The sequence below is a fragment of the Narcine bancroftii genome, chromosome 6 (assembly GCF_036971445.1).
Source record: "Narcine bancroftii isolate sNarBan1 chromosome 6, sNarBan1.hap1, whole genome shotgun sequence".
NCBI lineage: Eukaryota > Metazoa > Chordata > Chondrichthyes > Torpediniformes > Narcinidae > Narcine > Narcine bancroftii.
This window is the reverse complement of record NC_091474.1, coordinates 127,046,928-127,067,527: the sequence shown is the minus strand read 5'-3', so window position 1 is coordinate 127,067,527 and position 20,600 is coordinate 127,046,928. Positions and strand designations below refer to the sequence as shown.

General features: G+C 40.5%; 2 protein-coding genes across 5 annotated transcripts in view; one reads left to right on the top strand and one right to left on the bottom strand.

Moving 5' to 3' along the window:
- shprh (SNF2 histone linker PHD RING helicase) overlaps positions 1-1,730 on the bottom strand; it is a 116,186-nt gene extending 114,456 nt beyond the window's left edge. For 2 of the 4 annotated variants that reach the window (XR_011340291.1, XR_011340290.1), the window contains exon 1: positions 1,586-1,730. Coding sequence is in view for 1 of the 4 variants with exons in the window: in XM_069886034.1 (XP_069742135.1) it covers positions 1,586-1,691 (106 nt within the window). In the remaining 3 variants the exon portion in view is untranslated. The remainder of the gene's footprint in view (positions 1-1,585) is intronic. The other 2 variants (XR_011340289.1, XM_069886034.1) reach the window with 2 other exon arrangements.
- Positions 1,721-19,400, top strand: nup43 (nucleoporin 43). Its single transcript, XM_069886036.1, has 8 exons — positions 1,721-1,863; positions 3,295-3,417; positions 3,948-4,025; positions 4,346-4,508; positions 12,636-12,771; positions 15,861-16,012; positions 18,312-18,431; positions 19,065-19,400. The coding sequence occupies exons 1-8, from the start codon at positions 1,753-1,755 to the stop codon at positions 19,286-19,288; spliced, it is 1,107 nt and encodes a 368-aa protein (XP_069742137.1). The 5' UTR covers positions 1,721-1,752; the 3' UTR covers positions 19,289-19,400.
- The last annotated feature ends 1,200 nt before the right edge of the window (positions 19,401-20,600 follow it).

Genomic DNA, 20,600 nt, shown 5'->3' with positions numbered 1-20,600 from the left:
GATTGTTTAAGAGAGAAAGGAGAAGAAAACAGAGAAACTCAAGAACTGCAGATAATGGAATCTCAGGCAAACAGATGAGTTGGAGGGACTCAGCAGATCAAGAAGCATCCATGAAGAGAAATTGTCAGCCAACATTTCAAGTCAGTATTCTTTATTGAGACTGGGATGGGAAGGGAGGACACAAAGCATAAAAGGGTTTAGGATAAAGGCTGGGAAGGGACCAAGAGGCAATATGTTACTGGACAAAAGAAGGTGGGAGAAGTAAAGAGAATGGTAAAGGGAAAAATATTATGGGGGGGGTGAAGAACAGATTAAATACAGATGAAACTAGACAAGGTGAGACGCCCAAACCTTAGGATGACCAAAATCAACAGTTTGGATCATCATTAAGAAGGAAGAGTGAACTGGTGAGCTCAGTAATCGAGAAGGGACTGGTAGGTGAAAGAATACACGTGAATCAGAAGAGGGGGATCAGAGGTGGAGAGGATGAGCAAATGTAGGTTCTTGGGAGTCACTATCTCGGAAGATCTTTCCTGGAACCAACACACCAATGGCATCATGAAGAAAGCCTCTACTTCCTCAGGAGTTTGCGGAGGAGCTAGTGGAGTTGTTCAAGTGAACCGGTACGGACTTGAAGGGCCGACATGGCCTTTTTTAGTGCTGTAAACGGGTGGCCTAAAACACAACAGCATAAAATTTGAATTTTCCAATTTCATCCACCCTACTTCAATCTTTGAACAAGGGTCCGACCTGAAACATTGGCTGTCAATTTCTCTCCAAGGATGTTGCCTGACCTGCTGAGCTCCCCACCCCCCCTCCCACCACCAATTCCTCATTATTTTGCTGGAGGAGGAAATCAGAAAACAACAAAACTGTCAGTTTAATATCTCTCAAGCTGAATTTCCTGACAATTACTCAGTCAAAAATAATTTGGGGTAAGAGAAAGGAATTCTATCTTATATTACCAACTTTTGCATTCCTGAAGTTTTCCAAAACATTTCATGGCTAAATAAATACATATGATGCTTCATCACTGGTACTTTGATTTAAAAAAAGTCAATTTGCAAGACTGAAATCAGCAAAAACGAAAAAAATCGACTAGTTTGCTGGTGTCTGATTGGGCAATGAGAGTTTCCCTGTCTTTCCATGAATATTACCATGATGCGTTTATCGACACAATCAGGAACATCCTTGTTTTAACATCTTTGACATTTCAGTAGTTGCAACCAATCTGGAATAAATCTGCATCCCTTGAGAAACTCAGACTATCATAAGGTGCTTTCAATTCCTGGAGAACTTATGAAGTGGAGATATGTCGGGATACATGAAATGTATTGGTGTTGAATGAGGGCTAAAGACTGTCAGGCAAACTCTAGAGGCTATGACAACTTTGGCATCGACTTGAGGGGGAAGACGGGGCACAACATCACGCCAGATGTGACGGGCAGCCCACTCGCCCACGTCCCTCGGCGTCGCCCTACAAACGCCAGGATGAACGATGCGCCGGTCAAAGCTAATGCTCCCCTCTGCCTGTTATCAAGAGCGTACGAACCCTGCTCCAGCGATCTTTAGGAATGTCACTTACAGTGCGACGGCCTGTGTTGAATCCACACCCTTCCCTTTAACCGTGGCGACTTCAGCTGGGCAACCGGAGCACAGAATACAGGGTCCGCTGCTCCGGGTTGGCACATCTCCCCTCCGGAAGTAGCTGCGTCCGGCCGGAAATTAACCGTCCCAGCATCCCTCGCGACCATGCATGGCCGATTTGTGTCTCAGAAGATCAGCCGCACCCGGTGGCGGCCGGAGCCCGGCTCCAGCCTGAGGCCGCCGCAATGTGTCGCGACCGGCTCCTGGGATGCGGAGGTGTGTACCAGGAGCAGGGAGGAAAGGAGGTGTAGGTCCCGGGAGCGGGTGTGGAGGGAGGCGGGGAGGGGTGTTTGTGTATGGGGAGGGAAGGGGTGGGTGTGTACGGGGAGCAAGGAGGGAAAGAGGTGTAGGTGTGTTCCGGGAACGGGTGGGCGGGGCGGGGTGTGTGTGCCCCGGGAGCAGGTGGGGGGGGTGGAAGAGAAGGGGTGTGTGTCCCGGAAACAGGTGGGGGAAGGGGAGAGATGTGTGTCCCGGGAGCAGGTGGGGATGTGTCCTGGAAGCAGGTGGGGTGGGGAAGGGTTGTGTGTACCGAGAGCAGCTGGGAAGGTAGGGAAAGGGTGTGTGTATGTTCCAAGAGTGAGTGGGAGGGAGGTGGAAGGGGTTGGGGTGGTTTACCCTGGGTGGGGGGGGGAGGTTTGGGGATTACCCCAGGGGAAGGTGATTACCCCAGGGGAAGGTGATTACCCCAGGGGTAAGGGGTTGGGGATTATCCTGGGGGTAGGGGGTTTAAACCTGGGCAAAGGGGTGGGGTTTACCCAGAGGGAAATAGGGTAACTTACCCCAGATGGAATGGGGGAAGGGGTTTTCCCCAGAGGAAAGGGGAATGGGGAAAGGGGTTTTACCCCAGGAGGAAGCAGGGTTTACTCTGGGGGAAGTGTGGGGGTGTGCGCCTCCTGGCGGGAAGGGGATGTGCACCCTGGTGTGAAAGTGGGGAGTCTGGGCATAAAAGGGGAGTTAACCAAAGCCAATTTGCTCACCTTAAAGAAATATTTATACTATAGTTAAAGTTTATTGTCACGTTAATCCTTGAAACAGTGAGGATTCTTTTGTTAGCAGCCCAGCAAATTAACTCCTAACATGCAGACAACTGTACAAAGTAAGAGAAGAGCATAATTGCAGAATAGAATGTGGCAGTGAAAACATCTGTTATAGCGAGGGCAGCAAGTTGTCAGGTTCATTCAGGTCCTTGATAACTGTGGGCAAGAAACTGCCTTCAAGCTTGTTGACTGGGCTAGGATGAAGTGGGTCCTATAAATGTTCACCAGATTGATTCCTGAGGAGGAAGGTACTGTTGGACTTCATCTTTTGAATTTTGCAGGTCATTCTGTTGTGCCCATTTTAAACTTTTCTGCCTTGCACATTTACCTGTTTTGACATTCAATCTCTCATATTAAATACATGAATGTTGCATTGTACTAATTAATCATCTCATTCAAAGTGTACCACTGATGTGATTTATGTTTTTAAGCCTACGTAACCATGTGATTCGAGAGCCTTTTTTGCAGTTTACATGTCTTTCTGCTCTCACTCAAAGACCAGCAGTGCATCTTCTTTATTTCACAACTTTATTAGCTGGTTCACTTCTAATGAACAGTACGATCATTTAATTTTGAAGACTTGTTGATGACTTTTTTTTCCCCAAAGCAGCAGAACAAAGTGTGCCTTTGGGAGACGCATGACATTGATAACATTGAATCAGACCAATTATTTGTGGAGGATCCTGAGCTCATGTGTGAAATAAACCACCATGGTGATGTCATGGATTTACAGGTAACTGCGAAATAGGAGTCAAAGTTTGCAAGAAATCGTGCATCTCACTTCTATTCTAACTTTTGATTCTCGCACCAGGCTCCATTTACAACATCTCTCAATAAAATGCAGGTAGAGAACATTAAATATTTAAAGAACAAGGAATTGAGGGTGATGGGAAACTGGCACAGAAGAGGAGTTGAGGACAGGGTAGATCAGCAGTGATCATGTTGAATGATGAAGCATACTTGAAGGCCTGGTAGCCTACCACTCATAATTTCTTGTGTTCTTGGTTTACTATTAAAAACTCATTATTGAACAAAGAAGTTATTTTTAAAAAAAAAAATATTTGAGCTGGAGTCTTAATACAGATGATGTAATGTTTCAAAGCAAGTGACCCTGTTTATGTTCAGTTATACATTTGGTGCTAGTGAGTTGTATTTTTGTCTACAAAATGCCTGATTTCCCCATTGCTGCTGCAATTTTGTGCCAACTTTCTTCTAATCATAGTTAAATACAGTAAAGTTATAAAGGCAATATTTGCTTTCTAGTTTCTAGACCAGGAGAGGATCATAACTGCTTCATCTACAGGCAGTGTAACAATATTCCGACATCATCCAAATAGCCAGGTAAGTTTTTACAATAATATTTAAGTGCTGCGAATTTAAAAGCAAAATAAAATATGATAGGAATACTCTTGTTTAGTGTGTTTTCATATGTTGTTTTCTAAAAATCCTGTATTAAACTTGTTCGAAATTTTGTGGTTTAACTGCTTAAGAAAGTAAGAACCAGATCCTTTTACAGTCAGGAAATTGGATAATTTTTCTTTAAAGAGCAATTGCCTCTATCATTTCTGTTATTTTAATCTTTGCTTCCAATGTCGTCATTGTTTTGAGAATCCTGATCGAGTACCTATTTTGTGTTTGCTTTTTCTTTGACTCTCCTGTAGACACTTTCGGTCGCACAGCACTGGGACCATGTCCACTATCATTCCAACAACAGTGCCCCTTGCACCAGCCTGGTTTGTAGTGGTTCTGAGATTGTTACAGTTGGAGAGGATGGCCGAATCAACCATTTCCAGTCTGACATAAAGGAACCAGTGCAGACCATAGGTGGGTGGAAGGAAATATGGCTGATTTTGCTGAAGAATCTTGTCCTGCTAGAAAAATCAAATATCAAGTCAAGTTTATTGTGATCTGATTGCACAAGTACAGCCTGATGAAACAGCGTTCTCCGGTCCTTGGTGCAAAACACGCAAACAGACACCCAAATATAACACACGTACATACAGACAAACAAAACATAATGCAGGACAAATATCCATCTATACAAATAAATAGATGTTGCTCATGAATGTGAGAGTCTCAGATGGTTAGTCATTCAGCATTCTCCCTGCCCGTGGGAAGAAGCTGTTCCTCAGCCTGGCTCTGATACTCCTCTATCTCTTTGACGACAGGAGCAGCTGAAAGATGCTTTGTGCAGGGTGGATGATTTTATGTGCCCTCTTCAGATAGCAATCCCTGTAGATCAGATCGATGGGGGCGAGGAGACTTCAGTGACCCTCTCTGCCACTTTTACAGTCTTGTGGATTGACCTCCGATCCATTTCTCTGCAGCAATCGTACTACACTATGATGCAGCCACCCAGTATGCTATCGATGGAGCTCCTGCAGAATGTTAACTTTATAGTGGCTTTGCCCACTTCAATCTTCTCAAGAAGTACAGTTGCTGTTGCGCCTTCGTGACAAGTGAGATGTGTGTCAACAATGGGTCACAACTTAAGTGAACTCCAAGGAACTTGGTGCTCTCCACTATTCACTACAGAGCTGTTGATGCGTAGTGGAAGGTGATCGTTCGTGGTCCTCCTTAAGTCCACGATCATCTCCTTTGATTTGTCCTCGTTGAGACTCAGGTTGTTACTCCCGCACCATTTCACGAGTTTTTCCACCTCTCCCGTGCAACTCATTGTTGTTGATGGGGCCAAACACTATGGTGTTATCTGCAAACTTGATAACTCTGTTGGAGCTGGATCTGGTGATGCAGTCATGGGTCAGTAGCGTGAACAGGAGCGGACTGAGCACACAGCCCTGAGATGCGCCAGTGCTCAGTGTGATGGTGCTTGACATTCTACTACTGACCAGGGCAGACTGTGGTCTTTCCATTAGGAAGTCCAGAATCTAGTTACAGAGAGGAATGTTCAGTCCCAGCCTCTGGGGAATGATTGTATTAAAATGAACACAGAGCTGAAGTCAATAAACAGCAGTGTGGCGTATGAGGCACAGTTCTCCAGGTGAGTCAGGATGGAGTGAAGGGACAAAGCTATATAGCATCGTCTGTGAAATGTTCTTTCTATAGGAAAATAGAACTGAGGCCAGCCTCTCTGGGAGGTATGCTTTCATCCATTCCCTCACCAGATACTCAAAGCATTTAATAATGGTGGAGGGCAGTAGTCATTGAGGCCTGTAATTGTCGCCCTCTTGGGTACTGGGATGATGGTGACTGTCTTGAACCCTGCAGGAACAATGGACAGGTGTAGTGAGGGGTTGAAATGTCTGTGAAGACCTCTGTCAATTGGTATGAGCAGTCCTTCATTACCCAAACAGGAACCATATATTTTGGCATACAAGTCAAGTTGTGAAACCCAAAAAAATCTTGCAAAAACTAGGGGGGTCTGCTTATAGCCAGATATACTTTTGACACCAAAATTCAGCTCAAAATCCAATTCATGCTGATCTGGCGTATGTTGACTTTTGAAAAACAAAAAAAAAATCCAACTGCAACAGATTTTCATTGAGATTTTTATTGAAAATAACATAATTAGAACACTTCAAAATGCTATCATCATCTGAAGCAAAGATGGCAGCAAGCACACCCATACTTTCTGTATCTGATGAGGCTGTGTCCCACAATAAATCATCTTCCGTGCCATCAATTGCACAAGAGATACTGCACTTTTGAAATGATTTTATCACAGTCTCTACTTTAACTTTGTCCCGTGCCTTGAGCATGAAGTTACACCGCATTTCAAGTGATGCAGCACACATTGCCCCGCCTTTTGGGAACGATTTTTGTGCACTCGACATCCATGTATTCCATTCCTCTTGCACGTGGTCTTTGAATGGCTTGTTCAAGCAGTCATTGAGAGGTTGCAATGGAGACGTCAAACCACCCGGGATAACCGCCATATAAGTATTATGTAGAGCTAATCTCAGTTAAGTGGCTACAAAATATATACCAGACCAGCAAACTCCGATCTTTGCGTAAACTGCCTGATTGCCCATTCCACACATTGTCCTTAGTTTTACACCATTTTCATCCATTCATCCTTTTTCATGAAAATGTGCAAACATACCTGCGGGGAATGTCATTTTCAGTTTAATTTTGCGTTTGAAGATTACCATGGGTCTTAACTTTGTCCTGTTGGCCATCCACAATAACACCTTGGCCTGCAGTGAAACAGGATTCTGTTGACACCATGGTTAAGTGAAAAAACACAAATGCTGGAGAAATTAGTTTGCCTTTTTCCCTCTCCCCCCATTTAACTAGTCATTCCAGTTCCTACTTCCTTTCTCCACCTAGTCTAGACTCCTCTCTCCTCCAGTCCTCCCCAACCCCCCATTTTTCATCTCCCACCACCCTCCCCGCTTTTGTTCGGACATCTCTCATGGTCCCCCACACCTTGAAGAAGGTCTTATGCCTGAACTGATGGTGATGCATCTTTACCTTTGCTACATAAAGACACTATTTGACCTGTTGAGTTTCTCCTGCCTGTGTGTGTTTTTTCACACCATGGCCTGTAGTGGGCCAAGTGGCACCCAGATGTCAGTGATGATTTTGAGGCTACAGTTGGCTGGTATAATTGTTTCATGGACAGGAAAGATTGCACAGAAAGTATCAAAAGATCTTGATCATAAAGTTGCAAGTTTTCACTAGTTTATTATACATAACTGGCCTGTACTTCAGGTTTGCACAGTTTTAACACCTTTCCATTCCACTGTTCTATTGCCTATCATGTCAAAATTTATGGGGGTTTCATCCATGTTTCTGATATTTGCCAATGCACACTGGTGTTTCTGCCAGTTACGTATAATAAACTGGAGAAAACTTACAACTTTATGATCAAGATCTTTTGGTAGTTTCTGTGCAATTTTTGTTTTTTTGGCAAAATACCAGATTTTTCCTGTCATTAAACGATTGCTCCAGCCAATTGTAGCCTCAAAATCATCACTGAGGTCTGGATGTGTCTTGGCCCACTGCAGTGCAAATGTTCTTCTTTTATTTCGGGTGTCTATTCAGCAATCTTGTGCCTCTGTTCGCGTACCCATTCTGCAACGTGATTTTCCAACTCTGAGAAAAGTAATCACTCATTGGCCAAGGAACATTGCCTTTTTGGTATTTTTCTTAAAGTCTCTTCTTTCTTCCTCCAATTTCTAACCAACTTCTCATCCACATCAAATGTTCTCGCAGCAGCCCAGTTGTTGGTTTTCTTGGTAATTTCTATCACTTTCAACTTAAAGCTCGCTTCATATTTTCATCGGATGCTGTGTTGTGTCGATGGACAATCCATGATAGCAATCACCTCCAGCCAATGCCCAACAGGTCAATCCGCGTAATCTATGGGGATTGACAGACGCAGGTCAAAGGCCCATCTCAGGCATCACAATCTTTGGGGGTTGACTTCTATGCCAGTCAACAGAGCACCTCAGGCATCCAGAAAATGGGGGTTGACTTGTACACTGGATATACCATAAAACCCTTAAAATGAAGCTGAAAAAAAGGGGGCAGGGGGTTCGGTATATGCCGAAATATATGGTATGTGGTCTGGTTCTACCTTGTGTGTTCAACTTGGATAGGGTTCTCTTCACCTTGTGTGGCTATGCAGGGGGCCCGTTTATCAGTGTCACCTTGTTCTGCTCAAACCGTGAATAGAAGATGAGTAGTCTGTTGCGAAGGGAGGTGTTATTGACTTGTGATCCGTTGTAGTCTTGATCCCTTGCCATGTGCATCTCGTGCTGTTGGTGTCACACAGCTGTCTGTGGTTCTGAGTGTATCCATGCTTTACCTTCTCAATTGCATGGGAGAATTCACCCCTGACTAATCTTAGTGTCATCCTATCCCCTGGCCTGAAAGCAGTATCACAAGTACCCAGATCTCTGCATCCAACCATGTTTTCATAGGTATGTTTTGCAGTAATGGACTTGCTCCTTTTCCATGGGTCACCACCTGAATGGGAGTGATTTCATTCCCAATTCTGGTAATCCCCTTCCTTCATCTGAATTTGTAATCATTCCACATTTTTAATTCCTTCTATCGCTGGTGACTGGCTTTTTCTATCAAAACCACAAGCTCTTGAATTTCTTCCTTAAATTCCTGTGCTACTCTATCTACCTCTTTCCTTCAAACCTGCTCCTCGATTAAATAAGATTTTTCAGGTCTGCAAGTTTGCTTTCATTATCAAATGTTGACCATCCACTACATTTTCAATTGTAAATTTCAAAGACCTGCAATTCTTTGTGGGAAATTTGTCTTCTTTCTTAGTACTAAATGGTTCATCCCTTTTGCTGAGATCTTGACCCCTCCCACTTTATCTGCTACCCTAGCACTAGCCATTTCAGCTGGGTGGGATAGGGGAAGAAATGTCCTTCCAGCATATAATCTGTTAAGCCCTCTTAAACAAGTCCACTAGTAGTATACCTAATGCATTCAACCTTTCCTCAGGGAATCAATCAGATGAGCCTTCCCTGCATTTCCACTAAGGACAGTTGTCCTTTCTTGGTAAACTACCAAGTGCTTCCGTTATGGTCTCGTCACAGCCCTACATAATTAACATAAGTCTTTACTCTTGCATTCCAATACCTTTGTAGTTATGCTGGTGTACCATTGGTTTCTCTATGTTATTGGATTTCTATGTTAATTTTATAATTCATTAAAGGTCATCTGGTCTCATCTGAATACCAACACTAGGGAGACTTAATTTTTTGTAGTTTTTTTTTAACCAAGCTTCATGTTTTCCCTTTAAAGATTTTTGCCATCCATGCCAGTCACTCTATTAGCTTTGGATCATCCTTCCACTTGGATACATTATAATAGATTATAAATAGATGAGGCCCAAGGATCCTTCCCTGTGGTATCTTGCTAGTTGCCATTACCCAATGTTAAAAAAAAAACTCGTATTTACTTGTGTTTTCTGCCATTAGCCAACGGATTGTCCAATCTTTTGATCCTTTATTTTGTTATAACCTCATGTGGGACCTTGTACATGATGGGATGTACATGGCCGAGCAATCTTTTTATTTGGTTGTAACACAGGAGGTACATTCTGTTGAAAGGGGTTGGAATTTTGGAACAAGGCAAATTGTCCTCATGGAGCTGGTAATCTTCTGCTAGAATCCTCGTGGAGCTGGTAATCTTCTGCTAGAATCCTTGTGGAGTAAATATCCCCATTGATGTTAAGGAATAAGTTCCAAGATTTTGTTTGGTAAAATGAAATGATGCTGAATGTATTTCCAACCTGGGATGCTGTGGGAGTGGGAGTTGTTGGTATTCTATGCATTTGCTCTCCATTGTCCTTGTTTGTGGAGATTGTGGGTCTTTGCTGTAATATTTTGCAACATGACTGTGGTATGTATGTGCAACGGAGACTGAGGTTGATGCTTTACTTGGTGAATGGGCAGTTTGAAGTGGATAGTTTGTCCTGAGTACATTTGAAGCTCCAATCAGATGGATATGCTGTACTTCAGACTCTTGTCCAATGTGGGTTTGCTATTTTGCCTTAACCCACTGCAGAGTATTCCCTGAGGAAATACGAAAAAAATCAAAAACAAATTGTAAATAGAAATAAAATTGAATTGTTCATCATGTGTATCAAGGTGCTGTGAAAAATTGTTATCCAGGCAAGGAAACCTAGTCAAGTTAAGCAGGTAGTGCAAGAATTTATTAAAAAAAAAAATGTGCAAAGAATCATGTCACAATAAATAAGCTGTATTAAAGGGAAAAGTACAGTTAAACAGTGAAAGACATCTTTGACTCATGGGAAGGTTAATTTAGTGGTCTGATAACAGCAGAATAGTTGTTCTTCAACTGGAATCAGATTTACAGTATCAATTTCCCTTTGCCTTCCTGATGACTCCGCTTAGTTTTGCTCTATTTTGATTTTGATCCAGAATAGTATCCTCATTAGGCAATCAGTAAACAAAAACTACTTCCATTTTTGGAAAAAATATCTTCCAACACCTATGGGTTTTGGAAGGAGATTGCTTTGCGGAAACTGCCAAAATGTTTGGCCTGGAAGTCAGCCTGAAGAAAACTGAGGTCCTCCATCAGCCAGCTCCCCACCATGACTACCAGCCCCCCCACATCTCCATCGGGCACACAAAACTCAAAACGGTCAACCAGTTTACCTATCTCGGCTGCACCATTTCATCAGATGCAAGGATCGACAATGAGATAGACAACAGACTCGCCAAGGCAAATAGCGCCTTTGGAAGACTACACAAAAGAGTCTGGAAAAACAACCAACTGAAAAACCTCACAAAGATAAGCGTATACAGAGCCGTTGTCATACCCACACTCCTGTTCGGCTCCGAATCATGGGTCCTCTACCGGCACCACCTACGGCTCCTAGAACGCTTCCACCAGCGTTGTCTCCGCTCCATCCTCAACATCCATTGGAGCGCTTTCATCCCTAACGTCGAAGTACTCGAGATGGCAGAGGTCGACAGCATCGAGTCCACGCTGCTGAAGATCCAGCTGCGCTGGATGGGTCACGTCTCCAGAATGGAGGACCATCGCCTTCCCAAGATCGTGTTATATGGCGAGCTCTCCACTGGCCACCGTGACAGAGGTGCACCAAAGAAAAGGTACAAGGTCTGCCTAAAGAAATCTCTTGGTGCCTGCCACATTGACCACCGCCAGTGGGCTGATAACGCCTCAAACCGTGCATCTTGGCGCCTCACAGTTTGGCGGGCAGCAACCTCCTTTGAAGAAGACCGCAGAGCCCACCTCACTGACAAAAGGCAAAGGAGGAAAAACCCAACACCCAACCCCAACCAACCAATTTTCCCCTGCAACCGCTGCAATCGTGTCTGCCTGTCCCGCATCGGACTTGTCAGCCACAAACGAGCCTGCAGCTGACGTGGACTTTTTACCCCCTCCATAAATCTTCGTCCGCGAAGCCAAGCCAAAGAAAGATGGACTTACAGAAGAAAATGTATGAATTATTTGGATTGTTGGTATTCATTTTTTACCTTATGGTTTTGAAAATGTATTCAGAACACAACAGCCATAATTTGTAACTATTCAGAACACAACAGCCATAATTTGTAACTAATAATAGGTACCTTGACTTTATGCAAATCTTTCAGTTTTAATCTGATCTAGTGCGCTGATGTAACACTGTTAATTGCTTTCTTGTTTTGCATGTTATTTGCAGATATTATGTGTTCAAATACGCTCCCTTGTATTCAATGTGTTTAGTCTTCTAAGTTAATAGAATTCATTACATTTTTGGACGGTGGGGTCGTTTTCAAATGACTATAAAAGAGGTGCTGATGTTTGGCAAAAGGAATTAATTTATAATTTATTAACTGTGATTGCTTTTGTCAATATTTAAATTACTTGTGCTCAAAAACAACAGTCACTTTCAAAGCTGTTATATTGCTTGTGGATGGCTTGCAATCCCAATAAAAGATTGAGTACTTGGAGCTACTTTTCCTTATGTGGCAAGGTGAACTTTTAGCAGTCAATTTCTATTTAACATGTATATATACACATGCATCACATGTGTATATTTTTACCCCCTCCATAAATCTTCGTCCGCGAAGCCAAGCCAAAGTAAAGTACATACATCGAGATGATGCAGAGTGAAGGTGTTCACAGATCAACAGTGTGATTTGTTTGATTGTCTTGAAATAATGGCATCATTTTGTTTGTGTCCACCTGAGAGAACCTTGGTTTCATGTCCTTTTAGTAAGTCACTGCTTCACTGTAAAAGTTTTCTTTGAAGAGTGTGATGGGAAAATGTCCTTGGAATGGAACACAAATCTACTTAGTGCTGTCAACTAACTGGCACATGCTATATGAAATAATATTGCAAAATGAGAGCAGGCTTTCGTTATAAAGCTCTGCCTCACAAGATACTGTTGGAATAAAAGCCTGACAAACTGTGACAAGTTTTAGTTCTGAATATTTCTTTGAAAGTAAGTCTCCAGGTTTCAGCTTGTTACTTCTGTTCCTTTTCAGACAATGCTGACAGCAGTTCACTTAATGCAGTTACCTTTCTGCGAACCACAGAGGTTTTGACAGTCAATTCTATTGGACAATTGAAAGTCTGGGACTTCAGGCAGCCAGGAAACAAACCTTTGCAGATATATTCTTTGTAAGTTTAAGATGAACTTGTTTTAAGTCTATAGCTGATGCAGGTAAAATTACAAGATGGAGAGTATAATTGCAGTTGCATGAGCAAGAATTGCATGGTTTGTGCCTTTGATCTATAATATTCCTAAAATAAATAATGTAATAATAGATTTTTCAGGCTTTCAAAAAAAGTTTGAATGAAATTCTGTTCATGCATTGTAAAACAGAAAGATATGGGGGAAGGTGAGAAGAGGCCCAATAAATGTAACAATTATTTATTTACTGGAACACAGGAGAAAACATCTCAAAAAATAAAGCAGTTACTCTTTTGACTATGTTTTACTGCTTTCTAATAAAAAATTGTGTGGCACGTTTTTTGACGTTGCTCTGCATTTCCCCTTGCTCATCATGGGAGTGTTCCCAACCGACTCTAAATCATCTCTTCCTCAAGATCAGCCAACAATTCCTGTTTTGTTCCAATTTACCTGGGTCAGATCTGTTCTTATCCCATTAGAATTAGATGTCCGTTTCCACTTGTATGCATTGTTACAAGATCAAACCAGCAACCACAAAGAAGGCATATCACACAGGGGTAAAGATGAACAATTACTTAATTAGCAAAAATTCACCTTCAAACTTTTATTAAAAATCCCCCCTTTTTATAACAATGCCCACTGGTTACTATGTAAATTTCTATAACAATGTAAAACTAATAAATTCCCCAACCTAAATATAACACATGTAATTAAAGTCCAAGTTATATTTCCAACCAACCCACAGAAAAACTTAGACACAAAACAAACACAAAATACACAAGACTCACAAAACTTCGATCTCAACCGAAGCAAAGATCATAAACAAAATTCAGTTTGTTTGTTAAACTGAAGCCAAAAGATCTTTGCGAGAGCACAAAATTCGAAGTTGTCTTCTTGTGTTGCTTGCAGAGAGGGGAACAATGGCTTGGACTGGATCCTTCTGGCTGCCTTTGGATTGTTCATCCCTTTTAAAATGCCCAACATTCTAAACTGGCTCCCAGACAATTACTCTGCTTGGGCCTCCTTCCACTTCACAGCCACACCCAGTGGTGGTTTGTCTTCCGAGTCCAGAAATTTCTAGATCATTTTCTGCACATGCCCAGTCCATCTCCCACTCTCTCAGCAGTCCACCTTCACCTTGGCTCCCTAAGACAAACTGTCACTTTTTAACATAAAACCACACAACACATAGGCCAAAACACAACACAGAACTCTGTAACAGCATTCTAAACCCTGCAGGGAGCATTTGAGGAGAGGATCGCTGTTTTGTAGTATTGAGAGTCCATCGTGCAAATAAGTGTCATTCTTTTCCTTATTTTCTCTCTATAAAATCAAATACTCATCAGACAATTAGTGATTCTAGGTTTCCATTTCACATTCCCAACACTTGTCCTCATTTAATATTGTGTGACACCTATTTATCCCATCTGCAGTATTTTATTTTCACTTGCTGTACTGACTGTCAGCCTTTCTATAATTTCCACAGGTTGTAGATCTCTTCTCCCCTTCTATATCTTAAAACCTTTTCATCCCTTTGTTTTGAGATATCAACTTTAAATAATTTCTTCTCCCCTCAGTCCTGACTTTAGTAACTTATTTTTCATTATACAATTTTGACACTTTTGTAATGCTTCATAGTATTCTTTTGAAATATAATCACAGGTCCTACAAACATTCAGAAAATGACCGTATTTTCTATTTGACTGAACCACCCTCTGCTCTTCCATAAATATTGTGGTAGGTAATTTATGTCCATGTGCAGCAGGCCTTTGTTGAATATCTCACTCAAAAGGCAATAGTACATCACTCCTCCCTCATTATTACACTGATGTGTAAAACTAGGTTTTTGGACTGAATTTGCAATCTGAACTTGACCTGAGTGAATGATGCCCTTGAATCATGGCCAACAATGTACAGTAAATCTAGTGATGGCTTATTTACTTGATCAAAATGCCTCAACTGTGACTATTTCATTCGGATCTCAGCTTTTTGATGAAAAATAATCCTTTTTCTAGATTTAAAATTGCACAAAATAGCTAACATTTATTACCTTAAATGTTTGGATAGTTATCAATCTTTCTTACTCAAATGGGTGTAAAATGCAGCCATCAAAGAGAAGATTCCACAGATGATGAGAAAGGGTAGAGCCATTCTTTTTATTTAAACTTTATTTAAAGGTTTTATCACAGGAATAAAAAGAAAGATTACATTTAAAGAAAAGTTATAAAATAAAATAATATAATTACAATACAACATTAATAACCTAACTTAATTCAATAACCCCCCCTACATATACAAGAACTAAAAATCTATATATATATATTAAAAAAAACCACCCTTCCCCTCCCCCAAAATAAAGAGTGAAGAATTAGTAAAATTAATAATATTATGTATTTAAAAAAAACACACAAAAAAAAGAAAAATATGACAAATAAAAATAATTAAAATAAGATTTATCAGATCTAAAATATCACATCTAAGAGCATACTTAAATCAAACTTAATTGCATATACTTTACAAATGGAGTCCACTTCAACTTATAAAAAGACATCTTATCTTGGATTGAAAAAGATATCCTTTCCATAATTAAACAAGAGGGTAAAGCCATTCTTGAATTGACATTAATTTACTACTGTTGAAAAGTTTTCAACTACTTGCATTGAGTTGATGTGGAGTAACAAACTGGCAGTTCTTTTCTGGAATTTGTCCTCCACACCTCTTTCACCATCCAATTATATAGCACTTTCTTTCTCTTTGCTTGGTTTGCCCATAAAGACATTTGTGCCTTTTGCTCATTTATAATTGTAAGTTCTGCATTCTTACCACTTATGAATGCAGAGTTTTTTCCTGTATTTTCTATTGGATTTATTAGTACGGTATTTCAATCTCTATTTACTACATGAGCCATATAATTTGTTATTTTGGTCCCTAGTTCTGATCTCACTTTAGTCAAAACTTTATATCTACACTATTCTATCAAACCCTTGCATTAGAGTTTCAATGGGTGTGCAAACTTGGTTGTCCTGGAACTAAAATGATGTGAAATGTTTGCATTTTTGGATGCTTCCATTTGCAGTACAGATGAACGCGTGCCTCTGCACTGTGTAGACAGACATCCGAGCCAGCAGCACATAGTGGGAACAGGTGGCCAGGATGGAACATTATGTATCTGGGATGTCAGACGAGGAAATGTGCCTATCTCTGTGTTGGATGCTCATTCTGCAGAAAGTAAGTTTGAATTGTCTCCTCTCATTCTCTGATAGCTGAAAAATTCCCATACTATTTCTTCTATTGTGGATTAAACCTATGTCCTACTTGTTAGAGAGGGAGAGGTGTAATCCAGAATTGAAACTTAGACTGAACCATTAGAGTCGGTAAACTCTGGTATTCATTGTATATGACAATAAACTCATCAACATCGCTCTTTTTTTCCCCTTAATCATACCCTGATTATTTGCTTTAACTATTTGTTTCAATGTACAACTGCACCAAAATTTTTGTGCTGCAACTGAAAGGGTTCTTGCAAAGAAAATATATAATAGTAAGTGAACTGAGTTAAATTGAAAGAGACAACAAATACACAGGATAAATATAAAGGTTAGAGAAGTAGGCTGTGAGGAGAAATTTAAAACAGGCATTATCTAACTAGTACTCTGCTGTGTACTTGCTGTAAAGCTATATTCGTGTATCCCATTGTATAGAAATCTTTGTAGTTCGCCATCTGATTCATTAATTTGTTTGGAAAGTAAACTGAGGGTCCATTTTGCAAGCAATGTTTGTGCCGGGGTCCGGACTGAACCAGGAATGGAGTAGGTTAGTGACTGAGGCTTGCATCCAGAATGCTTGTTCGTTTCTTGCTCCCTTTAAATTAATTTAAAATGCGATTTTTAAAAAAATGTGTTTTGCAAGAGGCTGGAAAATCTTCTGGTTCATGGTCACTAAATTATTGAGAGTGAGGTTGTCAAAATAATTAGCATTTTCTGTTGGTTTCCGAGCAGTCACTAATTGCAATTAGTGCAGTGTGGTGCTGATTTCTTAAGGATTCCCCCCCTCTACCTTCATTCTTGTTGGATTAATTGAAACCTCAATGATTTTGATTATATATGTGTGGTGATCCTCGGGGGTGGGGGTGGTAGGGAAATGAACAATGTTCTAAGACATGGCCAATACTGGCTTAGACTTAAATATGTCCTGTCCTGCTGAGCAGGGACCAATGGTAGTGCCTGAACTTCCCACTCTGCAGACCAGGGGCCAATTACCAGGGCCAGCCAATGCAGTGTGGGCTCAGGCTTGTGGGCAGGCACACACCTGATTGGCTGGATGCTGGACAGCAGGGTATGGCTTTTGATAAAAGGAGATTGTTGATTGGCCAGCAGTACATCACATTACAAAAGTATGAATACTTTTCACTAGTAGTAAATCTACAAAGCAATTTGGAATTTTGTTTTGAAGTTCTGCAGAAATCTTGCATTTTTTCTGTTAATGAAAATGTATTTAAAGGGATGGCATTTTTTCCTTTCAAATGCATTTTCTTCATTAAGTCTGCCTTTTATTCATGTGAGAGAGTAGAAAAATTTTGGGATGATCTCAATCAGATATTAAATAAAATAACAGAAAACAATATACCAAAGAACCCAGAGATCTTTCTCCTAAGCAACATAAAAAACAAAGAATTTGGAATTGATCTGGAGGATGCACAAAAAAGATTTGTTAAGATAGCCCTAGCCGTAGCAAAAGAATGTATTATGTCAACCTGGAAATTGGAAGATAATCTGAAAATACAACAATGGTATATAGAAATGAATAAATGTATTCCATTAGAAAAAATAACATATAGTTTAAGAAATAATATTGAAATATTCGAACAAGTATGGGAGCCTTACATTAAATACAATAGCGAAAACCTACCGGGGACAAACATTACCTAAGTTGATGGAAGGAGAAGGAAAGAAAAGAATGGACTCAGTAGAATTTCTGGTGTATTTTTGTTGAATGACAACATTGTCTGACTGGCTTAATGCAACCTAGATTGTATACCTAAAATGGATGAGAGGGGGGGGTGGGGGGGTGGCTTGGGAGGAGGGAGGGGGGGGAGAAAAAGTCACTGTATATGTGTGAAAAAGAAAAAGTGTATATCATGGCTAATGTGATTTATGGTGTGAAAAATTTAAAAAAAAGTCTGCCTTTTATTCAACTCCACCTCCCCTCACAGCTGCACAAGATGTTGACTGTGTTGATTACCTTAATCCATTCTTTTCTTCTTTGGCTTGGCTTCGCGGATGAAGATTTATGGAGGGGTATGTCCACGTCCATTAAAGTATGGTAAACACAATGTTTTGTTATTCATTTGGCTTGATCTTTTCCAGACATGGATTTGAACAATGTCTTGCCAAATCAACCATGCAATGTCATCACCACAGTGGACAATCACGTCAATGACAAATATATTTTATATAAACATAATAAGACCTCTGGGCTGCATGACAAAGCGTGACATTCTCATTGATTTGTTTTTTTCAATCAACAGTGTGGGAAGTTCATTTTCATCCTTCCAACCCTGACCATGTCTTTACCTGCTCTGAGGATGGGTCTTTGTGGCATTGGAATGCATCTGTTGTTAATTCTGAAAAACCTTCCTTTCTTCAAGGTATGAAGTCTTTTTTGGTTAGTATTGCTTAAGTTGTTTTTAGCAAAGATCCAATAAATGCTATGAAATGGATATTTTATTTTTTTTAAATGCTATGATTTTACAAATAGAGAGGCCATAGTTGGGGTGGGAGTTGACACATCTACCCACTTTAGTATTTTACATGGCCATGAGTTAAATTCCTCTCTATTGACACTTGGAGTGCTAGCCTTCCCATGTCTCACTGTCTCTATCTGGATGTCTTTATGATCTCTAAATCATACAATCAAAAGCCACCATTAGAAATACTTTTTTAAATTGCTTCGACAATATTGAGAATGTGCAATAATAGAAGCCGATCAGACATGATTGTAAATAAAGCAGAATTGAATTGCCATGGGGAAAAAGGCAGGTGCTGAAATTCTGAAAAAAAAACCCAGAAAATGCTGAAAATGTATTTACTGCTGTCTGACCTGGGCAATTCCAACATCTTCTGTTTTCTGCAAATTTTGATCGGTGATTTCAGCATTATTACAAGACTGGTGCTTCTGAACATTGGATGTACTGTACATTCAGTTAATTACACATTAGGGGACATGTTCAATATAATTATATACTAGTTATGACAGTTACTTTTTTCTTGTATTTTCTTAGGTAAAAGAAACTACGCATTGAATAATTTGGTTTCCCATGTCAACATGAATCAGTCAGTGAGCAGTGCATGGGTTACCAGTGACATTACGAAAGGAAAAGTGGATGCCAAAAGTCTGCTGTCAGATTATAACCTTTCAGTCAATAGTTTGGACATTGTGGGAGAGCATTTAGTCTGTGGGACAGATGCAGAAGCTATATACATTACCAGAAATCTGCAGGTCTGAGTGTAAGCAGATTAAAATTCCTGAATATGAACCATTGCTCTTCAAACTAAAACATGATCATTGCAGTGCAGCACACTTGGATGGCTTTAAATAAAGTACCTCTTCAAAACTACATGGTTGTGTCTAATTTAAAACCTTGTGCAAAGGATCAAATCTGATTGAATTAGATGTCATGCCCTTTAGTCACAAACTCTTATCAGCTTACATAGTACATTGGGTGGTGCTATATTTTTAACCTTTTTAACAATTTATGGTGGAAATAAACTAGTTTTTAAAATTAGACATAATTTTCTCCCCTCTGCTTATTATTGAACATGAAGGTTAGATAATGCCTGTTTTAAATTGCTCCTCACAGCACGGTAACAGGCAATTCGGCCCTACCAGTCCATGCAGCCCATTTTACACCCCATTAACCTACTCCCCAGTACGTTTAGAATGGTGGGTGGAAACCAGAGAAAACTCATGCAGACACAGGGAAAACGTACAAATTCCTTCCAGCGCAGGATTTGAACCCAGATCAGGTCCCAATCGCTGGCATTGTGTTAATCGCTACACCAACCAGTTGAGTTGAGAAGTCTTTGATATTGAATGATGATGAATATAAAAAGCAGGGATCTGCTGAGTTGTCCATTATATCTGTTATAACATTTTCTCTGTCTCATCCTAAGGGTATGGTGATAGCCTTTAAATCAGAGTGACACTTTTAGGCTCAATTCTAGATATAATCGGGCAGCATCTTTAATATGGTGAAAAGTCCCAGTGCATCTCTAAATTCAAGTCAATTTCTTTTACACTGAAATAAGTCTCCAGTTTGCATGAGCAGATTAACAAAGTTCATAGGAGAGAAGTGTAAGTGAGCATACAAGGTTTACAAAGATCCAGTATTTGATGCTATGATGGCTGTTGTGTTGGACCAATGGCAAGCAAGGAAAGTGATGATGCACAGGGAGAGCAGGGATGGCAGGGAAACCTTGTTGGGTTCCAGTTTGGCAGAGGCGAGAAATCAGAAAAAAAGTGAAGCTATGATTGCAAGGATGGAATTTTTAAAATGGATGTTTTGGCCCAGACCAACTTAGGTGTGGGGTGTAAAAATGAATGGGGCATAGAAAATTAAGGCCGTAAGACAAAGGAGCAGAAATAGGCTATTCAGCTCATCAAGTCTGCACTGCCATATAATCATCCATTTTCCCACACCCAGCCTTCTCCCCATAGCCTTTGATTTCCTGGCTAATCAAGAACCTATCAATCTCTGCCTTAGATACACCCAATGACCTGGCCTCTACAACCACCTGTGACAACAAATACAATTTGG